Source organism: Meriones unguiculatus, chromosome 2, assembly GCF_030254825.1.
Source record: "Meriones unguiculatus strain TT.TT164.6M chromosome 2, Bangor_MerUng_6.1, whole genome shotgun sequence".
In the NCBI taxonomy this organism is placed as follows: domain Eukaryota; kingdom Metazoa; phylum Chordata; class Mammalia; order Rodentia; family Muridae; genus Meriones; species Meriones unguiculatus.
Window position 1 is genome coordinate 77,364,279 of NC_083350.1, and position 24,302 is coordinate 77,388,580.

At 52.2% G+C, this 24,302-nt stretch overlaps 2 protein-coding genes across 2 annotated transcripts; one reads left to right on the top strand and one right to left on the bottom strand.

Moving 5' to 3' along the window:
- The first annotated feature begins 5,958 nt into the window (after positions 1–5,958).
- Mex3a (mex-3 RNA binding family member A) lies at positions 5,959–15,439 on the top strand. Its single transcript, XM_021637800.2, has 2 exons — positions 5,959–6,854; positions 10,091–15,439. The coding sequence occupies exons 1-2, from the start codon at positions 6,401–6,403 to the stop codon at positions 11,197–11,199; spliced, it is 1,563 nt and encodes a 520-aa protein (XP_021493475.1). The 5' UTR covers positions 5,959–6,400; the 3' UTR covers positions 11,200–15,439.
- A 648-nt stretch (positions 15,440–16,087) lies between these two features.
- On the bottom strand, positions 16,088–22,357 carry Rab25 (RAB25, member RAS oncogene family). The gene is made up of 5 exons (XM_021637712.2): positions 22,083–22,357; positions 19,336–19,531; positions 17,485–17,678; positions 16,749–16,829; positions 16,088–16,405 (listed from the first exon to the last, which is right to left on the bottom strand). Exons 1-5 carry the CDS (start codon positions 22,123–22,125, stop codon positions 16,281–16,283), a joined length of 639 nt encoding a protein of 212 aa, XP_021493387.1. The 5' UTR covers positions 22,126–22,357; the 3' UTR covers positions 16,088–16,280.
- Positions 22,358–24,302: the final 1,945 nt, after the last annotated feature.

Here is a 24,302-nt window from a genome sequence, read left to right on the forward strand (position 1 = left end):
ACTCCCCAAAGCCTCCTCCTTCCAGTGAACCTCACTCCTTATTTACTGATCCCAACAGACCCACCTCAGCCAGGAAGCCTCCCCAAACTGCTCCAGCTTTAATTGTCATTCCCTAAGAGGTTTCCAAGCTCTGAATGCCACTGTCCACCTCTGGAGGCCCAGGGCCGGAGTCAGACAGCCTTTAGTTTTTAGTGGAAACTCCATTATTCCACCTGGTAACCTTGGGAAGTTACTTATCATCTCTGAGCTGAAGGCTTCTTTTTCTTTTTCTTTTTTTTAAAGATTTGTTTATTTTTTTTGTTTGCCAAACTTATTTTATTTTTTCTTTTATTTTTGTTATATTAATTACAGTTTATTTACCTTGTATCCCAGCTTAGTCCCTCCTTCATTCCCTCCCAACCCCTCCCTCCTTCTCTCCCTCCCTCATCTCTTCCCTGACCCTCTCTAAGTCCACTGATAGGGGAGGACCTCCTCCCCTTCCATCTGACCCTAGTTTATCAGGTCTCATCAGGACTGGCTGCAATGTCTTCCTCTGTGGCTTAACAAGGCTGTTCCTCCCTTGGGGGAGGGGGAGGTCAAAGAGCCAGCCACTGAGTTCATGTCAGAGATAGTCTATTTATTATATACATATATTTTGCCTGCGCCAGATCTCATTACAGATGGTTGTGAGCCACCATGTGGGTGCTGGGACTTGAACTCAGGACCTTTGGAAGCACACCCAGTGCTCTTAACCTCTGATCCATTTCTCCAGCCCCTGAAGGTTTCTTATGTCAAGCACAGATAGGAATTACAGTTCTTTGGAATTATGAAGATTGAATTATTCAAAGGTCAGGCAAGATGGCTCAACAGATAAAGGTGCTTGTTGCTAATCCCAAGACCCTGAGTTCAACCCCTAGCACCTTCATGATAGAAGGAGAGATGTTCTGGGCTGGACAGAGATGGTTCACCAGATATGAGCACTGGCTACTCTCCCAGAGGACCCAGGTTCAATTCCCAGCAGCCACATGGCAGCTCACAACTGTAACTCCAGTTCCAGTGGATCCAACACCCTCACACAGACACACATGCAAGCAAAACACCAATGCATGTAAAATAAAAATAAATAAATCATTTAAAAAGGGGGGGCTGGAGAGATGGCTTAATGGTTAAAAGCACTGTCTGCTCTTCAAAGGACCCAGGTTCAATTCCCAGCACCTACATGGCTGCTCACAACTGTCTGTCCAAGGGATCTGACACCTTCACACCAATGTACATAAAATTAAAAAATAATAAATAAAATAAAAGGGGGGAGGGGGTGACCTGGAGAGATGGCTCAGTGGTTAAGAGCACTGGCTGCTCTTCCAGAGGTTCTGAGTTCAATTCCCAACAACCACATGGTGGCTCATAACCATCTATACTGGAGTCTGATGCCCTCTTCTGGCGTGCAGGTGTATATGCAGAGCACTCATACATAAAATAAATAATAAATAAAATCTTTAAAACAAGAGAGAGAGAGAGAGAGAGAGAGAGAGCCAGGTGTGGTGGTGCAGGCCTGTTATCCCAGCACTCAGGGAGGCAGAGGCAGGTGGATCTCTGTGAGTTCCAGGCCATCCTGGTCTACAAAAGCTCCAGGACAGCCAAGGCTACACAAAGAAACCCTGTCTCGAGAAACCAAAAAAAGAGAAAGAACGAACCTCTGACCATCACAGTCAGGATCGATATAGTACACTCACATATTAAATACATGTGATAAATAATAATTTAAGATTGAATATAAAGTTTGAAGATCTGAGAAGAGAGCCTTCGGGAAATGGCTCTCTGACTTCCTCTTTCCTTTCTGAAAAGGAAACAGAATAGTATACAGGCAGAAGGGAGTCATAGAGCCTGAGTCTCCGGACTGCATGTCCTCTGCAAATGAGAATATAGGACAGGGTTAAACTCTTCACACATCTTCCACTCCCACTCTGCCCTGCACATAATATCCTACTCCAAGGATTGCATCCAGCCATTCACCCAGGCCCAAACCCCTCCTCACACCTAACCTAGTGCTCCCCCTAGGGAGGAAAAGTCCTCACAGGCACACTTGCTTGGGGCCATGTTTACCACCTCTGGGTCCCAGGAGGGCAACTAATCCCCTCCCTCACCCAGCCCGAAACCAGAGCTGGCGCCACTGGGTGGGGAATCTAAGGACCAACTGTCACAGCTCCAGTATCAGGGCCTCCTGAATGGCTGGGCTCAGACCAGAGTCCCAGAGGGGCCTTGTTAGCCAGCTGTCCTAGGGGGGCAGGCTCCAGCCCAGCCCCTTTGAGTTGCTCTCCGTGGCGGAGTCATGGATGGTGCAGGGGATCTAGCAGTGGGGAGCAAAAATGCTGTCTGTTTCTTCTAATCCTGGGGCTGCAAAGGCTTCAAGATCAAGCAGAGAGACAAAGGGCCAGTGACCTACCCTTCCTGCCTTTCGGCGGCTCTCCAAGCCACAAAGATGATTTTGCCCCATGCCTGTGTCTCCATGAGAGCAAGGACCAAATCTGTGATTACTTCTTCACAGTACGAAGATTTTTACCCAATATATTCCTATTAGTCGAAATAAGTTGAGGACAGGCAAGAAGGCCCACAGGTAGAGGAGCTTGCCACCACCAAGACTGAAGACCCGAGTTTAACCTCTAGAACTTCCTCAAGTTGTCCTTTAGTTCCCATGTGCTGTGGCACACTCATATACACACAGAACACACACACTGAAGAACTGTGCTGAAGAAATTAACAAATTGAGTGCATTCCAGCCTAAGAGAGAGAACTGGCTGCACACTCAGCAAGAAAGGCAGAGCCTAGACATCCAGCTGTGTTTCCAAAAAGCGGTATTAAGAAAGGGAAAGAGGCCAGGTGTGGTGGAACATGCATATAATACTAGCACTTATGAGGTGGAAACTGGAGTTCGAGGCCAGTCTCAGCTACTCAGTTACATAATGAGTTCCAGGCCAGCCTGGGTTACATGAGACCCTGTCTCAAAAAAAAAAAAAAAAAAAGAAAAGAAAAGAAAAAAAAGAAAAAAGATCATCAAGAAGGTTCAGTGGATAAAGGATCTTGCTGTCAAACCTGACAACCGGAGTTCAATCCCCAGGATTCACATAGTGGAGGAAGACAGAACCTGTTCCCGCAAGTTGCTCCCTCACCATTCATGTGCGTGCTATAGCCCGTGCACACCCATGATACATAAATGAAATACAAGTCAATAAAAAGAAAAAAGAAAAAGGGAAACCTCAGAGAGCATGGAAACAGGGATAAACCAAGGCTAGCCTGCTTGCTGGCCGCCTCCTGTGTCTCCCTCCCTTCCCAGGGCTCCATGTATAGGCTTCCACTGTGGTAGTTACTTTGTAGACAGCCAAGAACAGGTGCTCAAGATTGCTCAGAGCAAACAGAGAAATGGGTCACACAATATGGACTTTCTACACACTCCCCTCTTCAGGCCTCCACAGGGTCCTCATCACCTTTCCTGCCCTTCACCCGTACATACAAAGATGTGTAAGTGTCCAATGCTCACAGCCCATTCAACAACTTTGATTCCTTAGCGTGAAAATAGGAGTTGGGAGAGAAGAGGGTAGGAAAGGACAGAGACAGGAACAGAGAGATACACACAGAGATAGGGATGTACAGACGGAGAGAAGGGAGACAGACATCCTCAAGGTCCAGAAAGGGGCCAATCCACACTCTCCTGTCTCAGGCAGAGTGGAGGAAGTGGCTTAACTTAGGTCTCTGCCCTCAGAACCCCAGGTGTGGCTAGGCATCAGGGAAGGGTGGCAAAGCAGGGCCTGTGTATAGCAGCCCGGACTGAGTGGCATTTGCCTGAACAAAGGAGGCCGCAGCCTCAGAAGTGAGAGCAGTTCCCTTGCCCCCACAGCAACTCTGCATCTGTCAGCTCGGCAGACACCTGTTCCTGTGAGTACACCTGAGTCCTTCACACATACCTTGCCCTTCCAGTGCCAGGCTCACATGTACTTTCTTCTACCCTGAAGGATGTCTGGAGATAGAGTGTGACCTTGAGGAGGGGTGCTGAGCCATCCTGAGAACTGGTGCATCCCTGTTCCATGAGGGACTCCAGTAGAAGAGCGTGGGTGCGGTGGGGGCCTCCACACCCACACCACCTTCTGCCTGTCCCTGTCCTCCTTAGCAGCCATGCTCTCCCCACTTAAGATTCCGCCCTTTGTTTTCCTCCCTGACCAAATCCCCAAGGCTTTTTTGGTCATTAACCTCCTGCCTTAATTGGTTTGGTGGGGAGGAAAGCAGAGACCGGGCAAACTCTGGGGGGAATCTTGTTTCAGTGAGGACAGAAAAGCTCAAAACAGCTGGTGGCCTCGGTGTCACCTGGTCTCTAATAGGAACTTTCCCCAAAGAAACTCCCATGTTCCTCAGCACTCTAGTCCAGGTTCTTGAAACAGAGGTGACAGGAGTCGGAAGCGGCCCACTCTGCAGTTCTCCCACTCTGGCTGGAGGGCACAAGCTTCCTATCCCAGAAAATGTGTGAATAATCTCTTCAACCCTCTATGCAGGGCCACCTCCTCCCCTAGCTAGGTTCCAGCCCAGGGTTCTCCTTCACTGTCTGCATAGAAGGAGAAAAGCCTGCTTACAAAACCCTCAGACCCTCCGACCACTCAGCTCAGTCCTGTCTTCCTCCCACAGAACCAGTTTAGGGAACTGACCTAAACTTGGCCCTCCTGGCCTCACTGCACAACCCACCCTCACCCATCCCAACCCCGGCACCCCAGGTTACCTAAATTCACTGCCCTACCTTCATGCAAAACTTCACCTCACTAGCTCAGATTTCCGTTTCCAAAGGCACTCCAGGGGGATCGGGGAAGACATCTTACCCACCCGGGCATACTCACTTACTGCTCTTCAGTTTGGGGAGGTGGTTAACGGCCTGACTTCAAGACCTCTAGATGCGGTCCCATCCCTTCTCTCGGACAAAAGAAGTGCAGAAGATGCAGGGAGGCGCAAAGAAAGACTGCAGTACACTCTAACTCCCCTCTCGGATGTCTGCCAAGTCTTAAAAACTTGTTTTTGATCTCGCTCGCTCGCTTTCACCATATTTCTTAGGTCAAATGGGCTGAATTACTGGTTTATAAAAGCAAGAGGCGAGGGAAACAGCAGAAAGACGGTTCTAAGGGACAAATGACCTCTTCCACAACATTCGAGACTCAGGACTAAGGGAAATCTGGCTTCCCAGGGACCCCCAATCTCACGCCTGTTACCCAAAGTTGAAGGCTCCAAACTAAACCACACGAAGCCTTTAGGACCCTCCCGGCCTCCCGGATCAGCTCCCATCCCCATCCTCTCCCTCCTCATCCCCTCTGCCTCACCAGGTCACTGCACCGGCCTCGGGGGCGCGAACTAACTCACCTCCCAGCCGCAGCCTCCGAGATCCCGGAACTGGGGATGGAGGAGGAGGGATGGCTTGCTATCTTATGAGGGGACCACATCCTCTACCAGGGGTCCCACCCCCACTCCAACGCCCCTTCCTGGCCCCCACGTTGCGCAGAGACCTGCTCCTCCCACTACAGCGGCCGCGGGCTTTGTCTGCCCGGCGAGCGCTCTCCCGGAGGCCTGAGCCCGTGGACTCCGCGATCGCGCGCGGAAGGGGGAGGACACCGCAGCCACGCGGCCGCTCCGCCCCGGCCCTCATTACCATAAGAAAGAGGCCCGGGACTCGAGGGGCTAGGGGGAGAAGCCTTTCCACTACCTCTCCCTCCCCGCATACCGCCCGCTCCTGAAAATTCCTGGACTACCACTCCCAGCCCACCCGAGGCTTCGCCCGCGAGCGGTGGGCAGAGCCCAAGAGGTGAATGCCCTTCTTGCCCGGATTGAGGAATTCGTCCCCGCGCCCGAGGGCCGGAAACTACAACTCCCGGCATGCCCCGGGCGCCCCCGGCGCGCCCCCCTCCCGTCAGTTCCATGCTGCTCCATCCAGTTCATTTAAAACAAAAGAGTTTGAGCGCTGGAAGGGGCTGGGCTCTATTGGGGGCCACTGAGCGACGCTCCGGGACTGGGGCTCGGTGCGGGAACCTAAGGGGGCGTCTGCTCGGCAGAGGGTAGAGACTCTGGGTCCGAGGCGGAGGGGTGGGGGCTAGGGCCCGCAGCCCCCCACCCCACCCCGTCACCCCGGAGCGAGAGGAGATCTGCTTTCTTGGTTTTGCTTCTTTTCCCCCACCCCCACCCGGGGGCTGGGGCGAGGGGAGTCAGGTTACAGGGTGCTTGGGGAGGGGGGCTTAGGGGTGGGTCTATCTTTCTATCTCGCTTTCTTCCCCCCTCCCCAGCTCTTTGTTCCCCCTCCCCACACACCCCCTCCTCTCCCCTCCCCTCCTCTCCTCTCTTCTCCCTTCCACCACCTCTCTCTCTCTCCCTCTCTCTCTCGCCCAGCTTTTGTTTCGCCATGCCTAGTCTAGTGGTATCTGGAATAATGGAAAGAAATGGGGGCTTTGGAGAACTAGGCTGTTTCGGGGGAAGCGCTAAGGACCGAGGGCTGCTGGAAGACGAGCGCGCCCTTCAGCTGGCTCTCGATCAACTCTGCCTCCTGGGTTTGGGGGAGCCCCCCGCCCCCACGGCGGGCGAGGACGGGGGAGGTGGGGGGGGCGGCGCCCCCGCGCAGCCGGCCGCCCCCCCGCAGCCGGCCCCGCCGCCGCCGCCCGCGGCGGCCCCGGCCGCCCCGAGCGCGGCCCCCGCGGCACAGACGCCCCAGCCCCCCACCGCCCCCAAAGGGGCGAACGACGCCAAGCTCTGCGCGCTCTACAAAGAGGCCGAGCTGCGCCTGAAGGGCAGCAGCAACACCACCGAGTGCGTCCCCGTGCCCACCTCCGAGCACGTGGCCGAGATCGTGGGCAGGCAAGGTAAGCGGGCGTCCGGACACGGCGCGGGTTGGAGCGGGGGCTTGCCGTCCCCGGCGCGGAAAGTTCATCGCTTCCCTCTTTGCCCGCCTCTGGCTCTGTCCCTTCCCGACAAAGGGGGCCCCGCCCCCTGCCCAGATTCCAAGTGCCACAAAGTTCCCTGCTACCCCTAGTCCGGACTGCTCTCGGGACCCTTCCTCCCGTGGGGCTCCGCCCGTAGACAAAGAAATATCCTGGAACTAAGAGAAGAAAGGGGAGGGGGAGCTGCCTCTCAATCCCGGGGTCTGTGTGGATGGGGTGTCGGGACTGTCGGAATGTGCAATTACTTGGAAGCCCCTACTCTGATATCTTCTTGGAGACTAGGGAGGGGGCACTCCTGGGACCTTCTGCCGTTGGAGTTGGGGACTCCCGGTCCATGAAGCCCGACTGAGGATCTGTCTCTTTGTTGGGCTGAGTGTAGGAATGAAAGGGGGTGTGGCCCAGGGGAGGGTCCCAATCTGGGGAGAGGTGATGAGGGAGCCCTTGGCACAGAGGGGTCCTGTGGTCGCTTACACCGAAGTTGGAGGGTCCTTGTGTTTGGGGAGGGGTATCTCTGAGGAGGTAGCAGCCCTGTGGTGGGCCTCTCCTCCGTCTTGCTTTTGTTCTGGGCTGGCTACAGCCTGGTACCAGGAGTCTGGAGAGGGGTCTCTGAGTGAACTCGTGGGGCAGGGCAGAAAGAGCACGTCGGTGAAGGGGGAGAGAAACCTCCTGGAAATTTGGTGGTGGGTGCATGTCTGGGTGAGCTGGGAGGGGTGTTGGATTAAACCAATGGAGTATGTTACCACACCCTCTCAGCCCAGCATCCCTGGATAGGGAGGAGTGCTGGGAAGTACCCAAATTGAGCAGCCTGGATCTTGGGGACCCTTTCCCTCCCAGTTTCTCGGGGGGGGGGGGGGAGACAGGATTTGGATATTGCAAAGGGGCTGGGCTGGGGGATGGAGTGGGGGAGGAGCTGCCCCACAGTGGGGAACAATGGAGGGGCTGCATTCCGCGGGAGTAAAGGAGGAGGCTGGTTCCTGGTAGTGGATGGGAGGCAGGCTGGGGCCCCTACCCCTTCTCCCACTTCATCTACCCTGGTATTGGGGCTGGAGGATTTGGAAGGGGGAGCTGAGTGGAGGAGGGGAGCTTGCCACTCCCCTGCACAGCGCCCCCTCCCTCAATCTCTTGGGCCTTCTGGTTTAGAAAGTTGGATTTCCCCTTCTTGTGAGACACTGGGGATCCAGAGCCTGGAACTGGGTGGGGTTATTAATATCTTTACTTGGGTGAGGTTTTGGAAGGCACCAGAATTTAATGGGGTCCTTTACTTTTCTGCCTCCTTAGCAAGTAGAATTTGTCCTATTCAGAGAACATAGGTCCTCCCTTCCCCATTCTGTAAGTATATGGAAGTCCAGTCACCTCCTTCCTGCTGCTGCAGTTTCAGTGTTTCTCTGACTCTGGCCTCCCCTTCCAGAGATGCTTTTTTAGGGTGGCAGAACCCCCGATGATGAGGCTGAGGGTTTCTGTGCTGCCCAGCCTCAGGCTTTTCTCTTTGGTGTTCTGCCAGGGCTAGTCCTCCCTAACTCCCCTGCCTTCAAAGATACTTAGCTCCCACTGAAGTTTGTGGATCCAAAACTTAAGAGCCAGAGCCTAGGTGCCTATCAGATGGCATGTAAGTAGAGGTGGCAGGGAGTACTGAGCTTCAGTAGTCTAAGCCTCAGAAATAAAACCATCAGCCGCTGATATTAAAGCAGCAAAGATGTGGGCTTGACTACAAGTAGGACTTCTTAATGGCCAACAGGTCTGAAAAGAAGGGGAGGGTCAAATTTTCTTGCCTTAATATGTGTTAAAGAAAAATCCCTATTCCACCCTGTCCCACCAATCCATTAGGGTTAAAAAAGACACTTTCGGCTTAGAGAAAGGAGGAGAAAGAAAGCAAGCTCACCCAGAGGCCTGCATTTGAGGGTTGGGGCAGAGTCTGAATAGTGAGCACTTGGCTTTGGATGGGAGATGAGGAAGGGCACACAGCCAGGAGGTATGCCTGGGGAGCTCAGGGATTTCATCTATAAGAATGGGGCAAAGGTGTAGGTTTGTATTAATGTACAGTCTGTGTGCTGGGGAAGACTGAGATAGTGGAGGGCCCGTGGACTTGTGGAGGGGTGTTCTGCTCACTCCACAATACTGCTTGGAGGGCATCCTTTTCGTTAGGACCCTATGCACATGGATTCACACTCCTATCTGAGGTAGAACACTGAGACTGTGAAGCAGGGCCCCCAGCCCCTGAGGTCTGCAGCCTGAGGGCAGGCATTTCTATTCCCCCGCCCCCTCTCTTTGTCTCACTTTTCTTTCTTTTCCTGCCTTTCCCCAGCCTCCCAGCTCTAACCTGATAGTCCTTCAAAGCAGGAGCATGGGTCTAGAAATGTTCAGCTCTTGCCTTCTCCGGGAGTACAAGAGTACAGGAGTTAGGTCCTGTGAATGACTTTTATCTCCCTTGAAATTCTGACTCCTTGACCCCCACCCCCATCCTGTCATTCCTCCCAAGAACCACACTGAACCAGGTGCCGCAAACTCTTCATGCTGTGGAGAGCCGCAGAGATTGTGGGCAAGAGGCACAGGAGGTCACAGCACACGGTGGCCAATGTCCCTGGGTGAGCTAGAGGGCAGACTTTCTTTTTTTTAAGATTTATTTATTATTTATACTGCATTCTGCCTGCATACCAGATCTTAGTATAGATGGTTGTGAGCTACCATGTGGTTGCTGGGAATTGAACTCAGGACCTTTGGAAGACAGCGAGTGTTCTTAACCTCTGAGATCTCTCCATCCCAAGGACAGACTCTTAATGAATGGAGGTCACATGAGTAGACCGTGGGTTAATGAGTGCATTAGAGTTTTGAATAAAACGATCAGGAGCGATGACTGAGAGAGAGATTGGTGAGATGGAGGAAACAAATTGCAGATGCTTAGGGAAGGGTTTGTGAAGAGTTGTTGGGTTACCTGCCGCTTTTCTCAAAGGCTCTGGAGGAGGTAGTGTTGGAGGAGCGTATTCGGAAGGTCCCGAATGGAACACAGGAGAAAGTAGTGCGTTGATCGATTGTGGGCTTTGTGTGTGGTCATGAGGGTGTCACTGGACCGACTGAGGATTTTTGGGAGGCTGGCTGGCATTCTGAGGCAGGTCCCAGTACAAACCTCTCTGTTTTGCGAATTTCTTTCCCATTCTGTCCAGGCTGCAAGATTAAGGCTCTGAGGGCCAAGACCAACACCTACATCAAGACACCTGTGCGAGGTGAGGAGCCTGTGTTCATGGTGACCGGGAGGCGGGAAGATGTGGCCACAGCCCGGCGGGAAATCATCTCAGCAGCCGAACACTTCTCCATGATAAGAGCCTCACGCAACAAGTCTGGTGCCGCCTTTGGCGTAGCCCCTGCTCTGCCGGGGCAGGTGACCATCCGTGTGCGAGTGCCCTACCGCGTGGTGGGACTGGTGGTGGGCCCCAAGGGTGCGACCATCAAACGTATCCAGCAGCAGACCAACACATACATCATCACCCCCAGCCGGGACCGTGACCCGGTATTTGAGATCACCGGTGCCCCCGGCAACGTGGAACGTGCACGGGAGGAGATCGAGACGCACATCGCGGTGCGCACCGGCAAGATCCTCGAGTACAACAGTGACGGCGACTTCCTGGCTGGCAGCCCCGATGCTGCCCTGGACAGTCGCTACTCAGACGCCTGGCGGGTGCATGCACCCGGCTGCAAGCCTCTCTCCACCTTCCGGCAGAACAGCCTGGGCTGCATCGGCGAGTGCGGCGTGGACTCGGCCTTCGAGGCCCCGCGCCTAGGCGAGCAGGGCGGGGACTTTGGCTACGGAGGGTATCTGTTTCCGGGCTACGGCGTGGGCAAGCAGGACGTGTACTACGGCGTGGCAGAGACGAGCCCCCCTCTGTGGGCGGGCCAGGAGAACGCCACGCCCACCTCGGTGCTCTTCTCCGCCTCCTCCTCCTCCACTTCTTCAGCCAAGGCACGCGCAGGCCCGCCGGGCGCTCACCGCTCTCCTGCCACCTCTGCGGGCCCGGAGCAGCTGGCCGGGCTCCCTCGGCGGCCGCCGGGAGAGCCACTGCAAGGCTTCTCTAAACTGGGGGCAGGCGGGCTGCGGAGCCCCGGCGGCGGGCGGGACTGCATGGTGTGCTTTGAGAGCGAAGTGACAGCAGCCCTGGTGCCCTGTGGACACAACCTTTTCTGCATGGAGTGTGCAGTACGAATCTGTGAGAGGACGGACCCAGAGTGTCCCGTCTGCCACATCACCGCCACGCAAGCCATCCGAATATTTTCCTAAGCTCCCCGTCCCTGGGCTCCTAGGCCCGCTTCCCCTCCCCCCACCACCACCACACCAGGGTGCTACTCTGGACCTGTAGGGCCTTTTGGAAAAATCAGTGACTACAGGGCAAGGTGCTTGGAAATATTCCCTCGCTGGGGTGGGGAATCTGAGGCGGGAGTGGCTGGGGGCGGGGCCACTTTCAGAGCCTCTGGTTACCCTTTAGGAGGGGGCCAGACCATAAGTTTTACTAGAGTTACAACTCTGATACCTCAACACACCCTTAAATCTGGAAGCAGCTAAGAGAAGCTTTTGTTTAGCCTGAAGTGGCCACCAGGACGTTCTGACCTTTCCCTTCTCCCCATCTGTGTGTCATTCCACCCCTTCCTGTGGAGGGTGAGGGAACAGGAGAGGAGGAACTGCCCTGTGTAACTAACTAGAGGTGCTCTTAGTGATCCCCAGCCTCTGGTCCTGACCTCCCACCTCCTGACGTGACCCTTTTCCCCTTCCTCACTCTTATCCTGGGTTCCCAGCAGGATATGTGGGAGACGATCTGGGTAGGTCTGGGGTGGAGGAGGATGTCAATCAGTAAAGGGCTCACAACTCACCTGTCTCACAAAGCTGGGCTAGAGAGATCCGGAAGCAGGGGCTTCTCTTTTCCCTCAGCTTTTTGCTTGGCTTTTTCCCCAACTTCCTCTGGATTTGCCCTTCGCTTTTTTCCTATTTCTTTGCTCCTCCCCCATCCCTAGGCTGTCACTTTCAGTCCCCTCTTCCTCTGCCTTTCTTCCCTTTTCCCTCCTTCCTGCCCCTTTTAGCCCAGTTTGGGGACACCATCCTCCTGGAGAGAAGCCTGGAGAACATTTTGGTAGCCCCACAGTTCCTCTTTGTAGTCCTATCCTCCCCCACCACCCCATGCCTCCAAAGAATCAGTTCCAGTTCTTAATGGAATGTAGCCCTAGACTCAGTGACAATTTGAGAGGGGAAACTAATAGTGGGGCACCTAAAGGGTTAAAACCCCACCTCTATCATCTGTGGGCATTATACTTAAGGAGCAGTTCTTATCCTGGGTCTTCTGCCCAAAGGGAAAGCAGGAAGTAGGAAAAGTCCTGGGGCAGGAGAGCTGTGGCTTGAAGGGCTCCCCTCCCCCCACCTGCAGTGGCCTACCCCTGACCTCTCTGCACCTAGCTGAACCATTACTGAATCCTTATTAGCCACAAATCATGAAGTCTCTGTCTTACCCACTGGCTGAGGAGAAAAGCCAGATCTTTGGTGAGGGGCCAGGCCAGGGCAAAGCAGGACTGGGGTGCAGTGAAGCCTGTTACAAGAATCAGGTATTGTGATAGGTCTGGCACCCCTTTGCTGCTCCTATTGCTCCTTTGTGTCTGTCAGCAGCCTCCTACCCTCCTGGTTCCGCTGGCCGGGCCAGGAGGGGATGGGTGATGGGGAGGCCCAGGAGATGCTTGTATATAGTCAGGTGGGACTGCTCTGAGCTCCTCCAGCTCAGCAGTCCCATTCTTCCTGGAAGGAGAAAGGACATGGGATGAGGGCATAGAGGGAGGCCTCCTCTCTCCTTTGCCTGTTGTGAATTAACTTGCCTCTCCTCAGCCTTCCCCTCCAGACCACCAGCTTGGGAGGGGAGAGGAAGGAGGTCACAGCCCAGAAAATTGGCCTGTGGCAGCTTCCCTCCTTTCCACCAATGTGAGCCATCTTGAGATGTCTGTACAATAGAAACCAAACCAAATGGGCACCTGGGTTGCCCAGGGGCAGGGGCTGGGAGGGGGGTGGGAAGAAGGGAAGTCTGTCTGTCCATCCCCTCCCCCTCTCCACTCCGTAACCACAAAGGCAAAAGACTGTTACACTAGGGGCTCCACAGATCCAATCCCGCCCTTGCTGAGCGAGCCTTTCCTAGAAACAAGCGCAAAACGCAAAGTGAGTGAGCATCAAAACAGAAAGCAATGAGGGAGTGAGATGGGCGACCAACAGGAGAGGAAACAAAAATAGCAAAAAAAAAAAAGCAAAAAAGCAGTTCTTTATAATTTAATATTCTATTTTAATAAAGGCATTTATTACCGTATAAATGTAGCAAAGAACCTGGGCTAATATGAAAAAAGACTTTTTATTAGGTAATTTATTATATGAAAAGGATATTTTATTTTATGATAAAGTGATCCTTAAAAAAAACTTTAGAAGGTTTAGAATATATGTAGGGAGAGAAGAAAAATACATTTGTATTCAGAGTTAAATCTTAAAAAAGTTTTTAATATATGTTCGGGTTTATGTTCTTTTTTCCTCCCCACTTTTTTTGGGGGAGGAATGTCATTTGCTTTTCTTGGGGGAGCATCCTGGGATGGACGGTGGAGAGATGGAGTTGGTCCCTTCTGGGGCCCTCACCAGGAGATTGGATTTCACTCCGTGGGCTCCCCTCCTCCTCCCCCTCAGGGGAGCCGGCAGAGCCAAACAAAGGAAGGGATTAACCAGAAAGGAAGAAGCTTTGAGACTAAGAACTGAGGGTCCTGGGGTGTCCCCTCCATCCCCTACCCTGTGCCAGGGGCAGTAAGGAGGGGAAAACCAGAACTGAGGCCTAGCAGGCCTATGGAAACCCTCAGAGGTGTGAGACTTAAGAGTAATAGATTTTTTTTTTAACCAAAAGGAAAAAAAAATGAGAAGAGAAAGAAAAACTGAGGGGTTTAAAAGAAGAGAATACTACAAAATAATTCAAATTTATTTCATATAATCCTAGAGAAAGAAAAAGAATTACTAGTTACTTAGTAGACGATACTCAGATAGCTTAAAGTTTAGTAGCGTTGTGGGCCCCTGAGCCCAGTAGAATGTATAAAAGTATGGGAAAAAAGAAAAGAATAGAGGCCAGCAGCTGAGCGGCCCTACCCCTGGGGATAGGGCAGGAGCAGGCTGCTAGCTAAGATTGGGAGCTTCCAGTCTGCTGGGGTTGATTCTGAGAATCCTTAGGTTTTTAAGTGTGGGACAAGTACATGAGAGGCTCTGTCCCGGGGTCTTTGCCAGGGTGTACGCTGGTCATCTGAAGTGAGGTGAGGCTGGGCTGAGAGCCTGGCCATCTGTTGGGAAGCCCTTTTTCCTAATCTCCAGCCCTCCCACGGCAGCTTCTCCCAGGCCACCCTGAGGAAGTTCCTGACGTCACCTTAGCCCACCTTGCTGCAGGTTGGTTCCAGAGCCAGGTGTAGTTAGTCCACAAATAAGCCTGGAAATGCTTGTCACCTCAGACTTCCCAGCACCCACGTGGCCGTGGGAGTGGCGCTAGCGCAATCTCTAGCGCTGTTTCCCTTCGTGTCTGTAGAGGGGTTTTTGTTTGTTTGTTTTATCTTTTGACACAGGGTCTCTAGCTTAGTCTGGCCTTAAACTAACAGCCATCTTCTTGCTGCCTCCAATTGTTGGGACTACAAGCCATGCACCACCACTCCTGGCTTAAAGTTAAACATCCCAAGAAAGACTTCCTACTCAGGAAGTAGAGTGCAGGTATTGTCCTTACGGGCCTGGGAGAGTCTCCCCTCCCCCTTAAAAGTACAGAGATAAAAGTGTGCAGGGAACTGGGGTGGCTCCAGGGCAACCCTTGTGTCCCAGCTCCCCTCTGTGTTCAGATAGGGATCACCCACAGGGCCACATCACATCACCTTCCCCACAGAAAACTGGGAGCCTGGCTTTTGCATGTGAGAAATAGGCATTTTTTAAGCACTTGCTTTCCATCAGCCCCAGCTGGCAAGCATCAGAATGGGGAGAGGCCACTTGGCTTTAGTTTGAGCAAGCAGTATAGCAGTGATTGACATGCCACTTTATGACCCTAGGGCCCAAACACAATCTCCCTCTCCCCAGTTTACTCTTCTCACCCCATCTAGAGACTAGAAGTTTCCCTGCCCTTTTCGCCCTAAGGACCCTCAGATAGTTTGAGATGGTAACATCTGGGAATGGGGAGAAATTCCCCTTTGTACCTGAGGGTGAGTGCTTGAGGGGTCAGGTGGCTGGTGGAGACAGCCGTGGGGCAGAGAAGGTCTCTCCGCTGTAGAAAGTAGAGTAGGATTGTGGTCAGACTTAATTTGAGGCATCTAGTGACGGTACAAATCACCAAGGAAGATTTCAAATGCAAAATAGAGGTGGGAAAGAAAATAGACCCATGAATAATCAAGTCAAAATGATGTTGCACACAATGCAAAGAAACCAAGAAGGGGGAGGGTTAATGTATTAAATGTGCTATTGAGAAGTTAATTTTATTAAAAGTATTATTACTTAAGGCTCTGTCTTTCATTGTGTGCCAGGTAGAGCTTGGGTAGCAATCTCATTGGGGGATGGGCTGCTGTGGTGTGGGACATGGGTATCTCCAGGGTTCCCTGCTGTCATTCTTTGCTGGGACAGCCATCTCTTGGCTCCTTGGAAGATTTTTGAGAGACAAAAAATCTCCCTATTCTACCAGTTTTGGTTCCTCCCTGTTTAGGGACAGGTAAGGGGTGAGACGCTTACCTCCCAGTCTTAGGAACTCCCCCTCGGTACACATTCAGGCTGGCCCTGCTCAATAGAAACTTCCCCAGCCACCTCCTCTTGCCCCTGGCATTGGAGTGACCTCAGTTCTTGGCACCAGGGCTTTGGGTACCAGATGGTGCTGGAGGATGGTTTCTTTTGTTTCCCCTCCCCTCCACACAGTCTTCCATCCCCCACCTGCCCTAGGGGTTGGCAGAGGGAAAGGATAGGCAACTCCTGCCCCCTTGGCATTGTCCCCAGACTGCAGAACTCTAGAAGCAGGTCCTGAGGGGCAGTGGATATATATGGTGGGGATAACAGAAAGGGGTGGAGAAAGGGATCAGCGACTCAGAGGAGGAGTCAAAGTTGGAAGGGCAGCACAGACAATCCGACAAGGAACAGATGGAAGGCAGCAGGATTGCCATGCATGATACAAAACAGCTTTATTTGAGGGCCCTAGCCTGTGAAGGGCGTGCACAGATGATGGAGACATGCAGTATGGCAGGACGACCCTGGGTGCTTGTGAAGAGGGACTCGAGTAGGGAGAAGTCCTGCATAAGGGGTGGTGGGGTACCCGAAGGCTGAAGGCAGCAGCTCAGGCTTGACCATGGCTGAAGTCAGAGGTTGATGCAGCAGGCCCTCTTCCCAGCACCAGACTCCTGTCCTGCTTGGGCATTGCCCAGGGTGACAGCACTGGTCCGGGTGTTGTTCTGCCTCTGCTTGGACACCTTTGCAAAAATCTCTAAGAATAGAGGGCAGTAATCAGGCCAGAAGTTTAACATCCCGTCCCCTAACGTTACACTTTCCATGCCACTTCTGAGCACAGGTGGCCACTCCGGAAAGAGTTTTTGCTAGAACAAAATAATTTTGACACCTGGTCTTGTCCATCTTCCTGGGTAAACACAGAACCCAGACTCAGCCCCATAAAACATGACCCTTCTGGTTCTTCTTTCCCTTAAATTCTAGAATAAGTGAGGGATGAGACATGGGACCGGTGGCTCTAAGGAGGCTGGAGGCCTACAGGGGGCCAAGGGCTAGGACAGGATACCCACCCAAAATGGAGTGCCCAGTGGGCAGGCTCTCACCTTTAAGTACAGTCTCAAAGGCCAGCTCAACATTGGTGGAGTCCAGGGCTGAGGTTTCCAGGAAGAGCAGACCATTGTTTTCTGCCAGGAAGGGAAGTGCACATTAGCTGTGGGTCTACAGCAGCAGAAATAACATTTATTTCATGCTTTCTATGTCTCTTTTCTATACCCCAAACCTTTGGGAGATAATAGTTTATTTAATCCCTTATACAATCTTTGAGGTAGGTTCATTTAGGAAAGAAAAACCTAGAAATACAGAGAGAATGAAGAAGGAACTTGCTCCGTGGCCTGCATCTAGTAACTAAGGAAGAGGAGGCTGGAGGCTGTCACATAAACCACAACAACTGACAAACTGTTTACTGGACTCTGGGGAGATGGCCACCAGGAGACCACAAGGGCCTCTGAGATTTTCAAAGTGGGACTGTCTTTGTTTGTTTTATTTTGTTTTGAGACAGGGTTTCTCTGTGTAGCCTTGGCTGACCTTATAGACCAGGCTGGCCTCAAACTCACAGAGATCTGCCTGCCTCTGCCGTCCCAAGAGCTGTAATTAGAGCTGTGTGCCACCTCATCCGGGTGAATCCTAGAATCAACTGTGAACTAATGAAAACAATCTCACAGCAAGGCGTTGAGAGAGACCTGTGGGTTTCCAAAGAGGCTGGAAGCAGAGAACCACACAAGGGAAGACTACTTAGGGTCCTAAGTCTAGGAGTCAGACTGAGTAGGAGTGGGCTCTCACCAGCAAACATGCAGGCTTCCTCGGTGGGCACCTCCCGGGCCTGGCTGAGGTCACTTTTGTTCCCCACAAGCATGACAACAATAGTGGCTTCAGCATGGTCATAGAGCTCCTTTAGCCAGCGCTCCATGACGGCATAGGTCTGGTGCTTGGTGAGGTCGAATACCAAGAGCGCCCCTACCGCTCCACGGTAGTACCTGCATGGGGGTACAGGGGAGGGATGGGCAGACCAGATGGGCTGTCAGCCTAAGCCCCAGAGCACAGTCATCAAGCCTGGTGTTAGTGTGCCAGGAATCAGGACCCCAGCCCCTACAAGGCACTCGACCCCTGTGCAGCAGGGAAGCGGGTCTCAGAGTCTTTGAAGCTTCACCTCCTGCTCCAGACCCCCACCAGTTCCTCAAAGGCACTCTGCTTCTTCAGTCCTCTGCCTGACTTCAGCCCTGCCCATCTGCCAGTGCCCGAGTGGATCTTCCACCTTGATGTCTTTCTCACACAGATCCTCATCTGCTGGCATCTTTCCAGGGTGAGCTCCTTGGGCCAGGACCTGGCCTGAATTCCTGCAGATATTTGGCCTCTTTCAGGAGCCTCTGAGTTCAAAAGATTGTCTCCCCAGCTCCCCCGCCGACGCCCACACACACCCAGACAGGGTTTTTCTGTGTGTAGTACTGGCTGCCCTGGAACTTGCTTTGTAGACCAGGCTAGCCTTGAACTCACAGAAATCGGCCTGCCTCTGCCTCCCAAGTACTGGAGTTAAAGCATGCACCACCACATCTATCCAAAAGGCTGTCCTAAGACTTTGTGGCATCTAATTATTTCTTGTTTTGTTTTGAGACAAGAGTTCAATATGTAGCCCAGGCTCACCCCAAACTCAAGGCAATCCTGCTTCAGCTGGTATTACAGGCACAGACCACCGTACCTGGTTTATTCCTTCTTTATTAACAAATCAACCAAGCTTCTAAGAGGAGAGACTAAGAGCAGCAGATGGGTGTGGCTATAACAATTGTGTACATAACAACCCCTGCTTCCTGCTTTCTGTCTCTTGCCGGTTCTATCTCCCAACAAACACGATTGGCCACACTTCAGACAGCTGCACCTGACACCGATCAGGAGACACTTTGGATATGGTGCCAGATGGCTTAATTTTCTGAGGCTTTATAAACTGAATACTCCAAGCTGGAGGTATGCCTAGTATTTGGGAAGCCATTAATTCAGTCTCAAGTACAATCCGTCCATCCATCCATCAACCAACCAATCCAATTTTAAAAAACAGTGACTGGGAATAGTGGTGCACGCCTTTAATCCCAGCACTCAGGAGGCAGAGGCAGCAGATCTCCATGAGCTCCAGGCCAGCCTAGTCTACATACAAGTTCCAGACCAGCCAGGACTGCATAGAGAGTTCCAGGTGTACCTGTGAGCTCAGGCTAGCCTGTTGTACAAAACTGCTCTGAATGTTCAGCTCGCTCTCGGCACTTGCGCTCAGAGGTGTTGCCAAGAGTAGAGCACTGTGCTGAAGTAAGGGGGCGCTCTCAGTCCACGCGCCAACTTAAACAAGGCAGGCTCGCGTTATCGCATTTCACTCCTTAAAGAGCTCCACAGAACGTCAGGTATACAGTGCTTTGTATCTTCCTGGGCACATGAGAAGTGCCCAGTAAGTGGGGCCATGACTTGTGTTAATGATCATTACAGCCTATCTGTCCCTGTCCTCAATCACAGCCCTTTTGTCTTCATGATTTCCACCGCAGGGAACACACCGCGGAGCCTGCCTCCCATCCTCCCACATCTCTAGTCCATAGGAGAGTCCTGGTTTCCCAGGGTCCTCAAACCCCCATGCCCCACCCCCAGGCCTGGGCTCACGCAGAGGTGATGGCTCTGTATCGCTCCAGGCCAGCCGTGTCCCAGATCTGTGCCTTGACAGCAGCGGTGCCCAGCATTACGGTGCGGGTGGAGAACTCAACCCCGATGGTGGTCCGGCTGTCGTGGCTGAACTCATTGCGGGTGAACCGAGACAATAGATTGGTCTTGCCCACGCCTGACTCGCCGATCAGCACCACTGAGGGAGTGGAGAGAGGAGGGCTGAGTCAGGGCACGGCAGCTCTGAGCAGACCTGAGCTGGAGAGTCTGGCCCACTGGAAAGACAACGAGCTCAGAAAAGCAGGAAGAGAGTTGTCTCTTCTGGCCACACCACATAGGACATCTGTCTCTGGGAGTGGGGGACAGAAGGGCCAGGAGCGGTCAAGCCAGGGGCTGCTGAGGCAGCAGGGTCAGCCCCGGGGGGGCTGGTAACGCAGTAACAGGGTGACAGGAGCAGCTGTGAGCTGTGCACAGAGAACATGTGGAAAGGTTCCTGAGACAAGGCATGTGAATAAGGACAAAGGCGTGGGAGGTCTGGGGCACACATTTCTGAACTAGGGAGCATGGGAAAGTTGCTGATGTCTGTATGTGAGTTGGAAGGACAAGGAAGAAGGGGTTGGGTGTGTCACGTGTTCACATGGAGACTGAGGCTAAGGTTGGCAGGTGACACTTCTGTACGTGAGAGGAAGGTGTTAAGAGTGTGTGTGTGTGTGTGTGTGTGTGTGTGTGCGCGCGCGCGCGCATGTGTTTCTGCCTCTCCTTTGCTAGGAGAAGCATCCCCATTCATCTGTCCCCAGCCCTGTCCTCAGCCTGGGGAGGGGGGGCAAGGTTTTAGAATCAGATCGGCACCTGTTCCACTGGCTTTGCGCCTTTTAAATTAGTTTAAGATTTATTTCTTTTGTATGTATGAGCATTGTGTTTGTATGTATGTCTATGTACCGCATGCGTGCCTGGTGGGTGTCAGATCGCCTGGAACTGGAGTTATGGATGGTTGCGACCACCATGTGGGTACTGGGAATTGAATCTGAGTCCTCTGCAAGAACAACAGTGCTCTTACCCACTGAGCCAACCCTCCCGCCCCATTTTGTGACCTCTTTTTGGTAGGTTACTTAACTCTGTACCTTAGTTTCCTCCTCTGTAAGATGGAGATGCCAGTGGCTAACATTTAACAAGGGGCACCCTTCATGTCCAGCACCACCCAAAAACCTTTATATAGTCTCACAACAATGCCCCAGGGCCCCCTTTACCTATCTATCTATCTATCTATCTATCTATCTATCTATCTATCCATCTATCTATCTATCTATTTATTTATTTTGAGGCAGGGTTTCTCTGTGTAGTCCTGGCTGTCCTGGAACTTGCTCTGTAGACCAGGCTGGCCTCAAACTCACAGAGCCACCTGCCTCTGCCTCCCAAGTGCTGGAATGACAGGTGTTTGTCACCACCACCTGGCCACTACTTCCATTTTTATAGACAAGGAAGACTCCTGCCTAGTAGGTCTATGTCACTGTGCTACACATAGATGTACGGCCTACCTCTATCATCTAGGAAAGACTTAACCGACCCCCTTTGCAAGCGGTGGCGGTGACAGCTGCCTGTGCCTACATGAGTGAGAGGAGCCCTCATGGACATAGGATGTCATGCCTCTCCTAGATAGCGCCATGTGGTACCCTCGGGGTCAATGTTCCTACCCCAAAGTTGCCTGTTCTACAACTAACTCTGAGCTCTCATGGCAGGTACCAATCTTGCTTCCTCTTGCCTGTCTTCACATATGGTGATCCATAACCAGCACAGAATATCCCAGGCTTCTCTGTAGTGGCCATGGGAGCCCAGCTGTGCCAACAAGTAAGTGGCAAAGAGGCCAAGGAACAGCTCAAGATGACAGACCACACCAAGGATGTGAAGATGATTCTGAGAATGGCACCTGCTAGGGGCTCAACAAATGGGAGTCACTATACCTGAGCCACAGCCCCACCAGCCTCCTTGGGAAAATGCCAGAAGTACAGGATCCCCAGCTTGAGCCAGGGTGTGGCTGAGGTTGGGAGAGGCTGTGGGGTGTGGTGCAAAGGAGAGTGCCACCGGGCCACCTTGCTTTTAAAGAGGTGGGCTAGAGTCCCACAGGGGACCAAACACTAGGAATTGAGAACAAAAAGCAGGAAGGATGCATGCTCCCTTTCAGAGACAGCCCAGTGAGTCCAGCACCTAATATCTGGGTCCAAAGTAGTAGGTATGAAAGGCCATTGCCCAGACTGCGGCGCAGGAGTCCTGGGGAATCCATTAGACTGCTCCGGAACCACTGTACTGTGTAAGTATCTTCCCTAAGCATCAACTATCTAGAGCAACAATGACCACAACCCTCCTTCCCCTCTGTTCTATGCACCTCTTAAATTGACTTGCTTCTCCCTCTGCTCTGCAAGTCTTTTCTGAAGTCTGACTTCCATCTCTTGGGTTTCACTGACTGACATTCCCAGGGATTTGAGTGTCTATCAAAGACTGGGCAGGGAAGCCTAATTTGGCAATAGGAAGGAATGCTCAGCATTTTTGTACACAGCATACAACTTCAGAACTTCTTTCTGTAACCAGACCCGCCTATACCCCTCATAGCCTTTCTCTCCTAGAAGGAATACTGAACCTAAGGGGGAGGAGTGTCCAAGGAAGAGATAAAAACCAAAAAGAGACTCTGTCTCCTCTGGAAATAGCCTCTCTCCCATCCTCTATGAATTTCTCCCTTTTCAAAAGCCCCAACTTACCCTTGAAGACAAAATTATAATCCTCATCTGTTTGATTCCCCATCTTAGCTCGGCATGGAGAGAGAAGGTGTCTGCAGGTACAGAGATCACAAGTCTGCTTATTGGTTAAATGGCCTCAACTCTCAGCTCTTAGGAGACCTGCTCCTAGCTCCTCTCTCACTGTGGTAAGGACAGAGGGTTAAATTGAGGCCAGGAGACTCAGCTCTGACAAGTTAAGCTACTCTATGGAAGCTGAGAGGACGGAAGCAGAGAACAGGAAGAGCTAGCTAGCTCGACTGGGGAACCTGGGGCACAGGAGGGTGGAGCGAAGATGACGTCAAACAGGTTAAACAGGTTAGGTGTCTGCTCTCAGCCCACACTCCCCCAAATGGGAGAGCCTGCTCCTAGAGGTAACAGTGGGTGAGGCTGTGGGCCGCGGGCTGAGTGCACATTGCTGGGTTTCTGGGGTAGGCAGAAGAAGAGCTGACACTGGGCTGAGAGAAATTGACACCTGGCAGGCCACTGGCCTCCAGCTTTCCCACCTCAGGTTTGGTAAGGACGCATACCGATGGCATCAGGGGAAGGGCCATTGCGGCGAGATGCGGGCTGGGTACAGCATCTCTCTACAGCACAGAGGTGTGGGAACTGCACCAGCAGTCAGCTTCTGGCCCCTCCCTAACAGCCCTGGGCCAGGGATAGGCAGCATTTCTCACTCAGGTGGAGCTGGGACTCCTTTCTATGTAAGGCACACAGACCTGCTCCCTTCAATGATGGGTGTCAGAGACAAGGGCAGAAAGAACTAGAAATGGTGACTATAGCTGAGGATGAAGAGCCTGCGGCCTTCTGGGGTCTTCAGCTCAGTCAGGCATCTTGTTTGCAACAAGTGCCAGGCTGGCTGGTTTACCCTGTAATCCCCAGGAAGCTGGGGGGTGGGGTGGGGTGAACTGGGGAAAGTTGGAAACCAACTTGGATTATGTTACTTTACAGGCCAGCCTGTGCCACATAATAAGACCCGATCTCTTGAAACCAAACCAAGGGCCAGTAAGATGGCTCAGCAAGTAAAGGCACTTGCTTCAAAGCCTGTTGACCTGACCTGACCTGAGTTTGACCCCAGGACTGACAGGGTGGAAGGAAAGACTCTACTCCGAGTTGTCCTGTGATCTCCACACGTGCTATGGCACACATGCTTGCACACACACAATGAATGAATATAATATTTACACCAGTGAGATGGCTCAGCACATAAAGATACCACCAAGCTGGACTACTTTGAGTTCATTCCTTGAGCCCCACAGAATCAAATTATGAAAGCTGTCTTCTAGGAGGGTGGAGGCAAAGGCAAATGGACCTCTGAGGTCGAGGTCAGCTTAGTCTACACAACGAGTTCCAGGACAGTCAGGCCTACACAGAGAAACCCTGTCTCAGAAAAAAGAAAGAAAAAAAGAATTTGTCTGTGTATATCTTCTCAGGCACAGACTACAACCAGAAATCTGGACACTTGGAAAAGAATTTCAGAGCATGAAAATTTTATATCAGCTTGCATTTCTGAGTATCAGCAAAATTTCTACTGCTATTGTAAAAATTACCATAAATTTAGTGAAAGAAAGGAAGGAAGGAGAAAAGAAAGTAAGTTATCTTCTGGGCTGGATAGATAGCTTAGAGTTAAGAGCACTGGCTGTTCTTCCAAAAGTCCTGAGTTCAATTCCTAGCAACAACAGGGTGGCTCATCACCTATAAAGAGATCTGGTGCCCTCTTATGGCATGCAGGCACACAGACAGGCAGAATACTGTATAAATAATAAATATTTTTTAAAAAGTTAGTTGTCTTCTGACTGCCTTGATTATACTGACACACACATGTACATATCATGAACACATATGTAATTAGTAAATGCAGTGATGAAAAATCTGAATGCCCACAAACAATTTGACAAAACAAATCAAATACTGCAGAGAGGGTCTGGTTGGCTCAAGAAAACTTAGGAAAGGTAATTGGGAGCACCCCTCTGTCAGCTAGAAGCTGAACTCCAGGGATCTCTATTTTCTTCATCCAACAAGAATAGGCCTTTGCTCCTCTAGCTTTAGTACCAAGGTGCTGCCGATATGGATGGGGAGGTCTGCTCTGAGGGCTTGAGAAGGGCTCAGCAGTTGAGGGCACTGGCTGCTCTTGCAGAAGACCCAGGTTAGGTTCTCAGTTCCTACATGGTGGAGCAAAACCACCTGTAACTCTGGTTCTGGAGC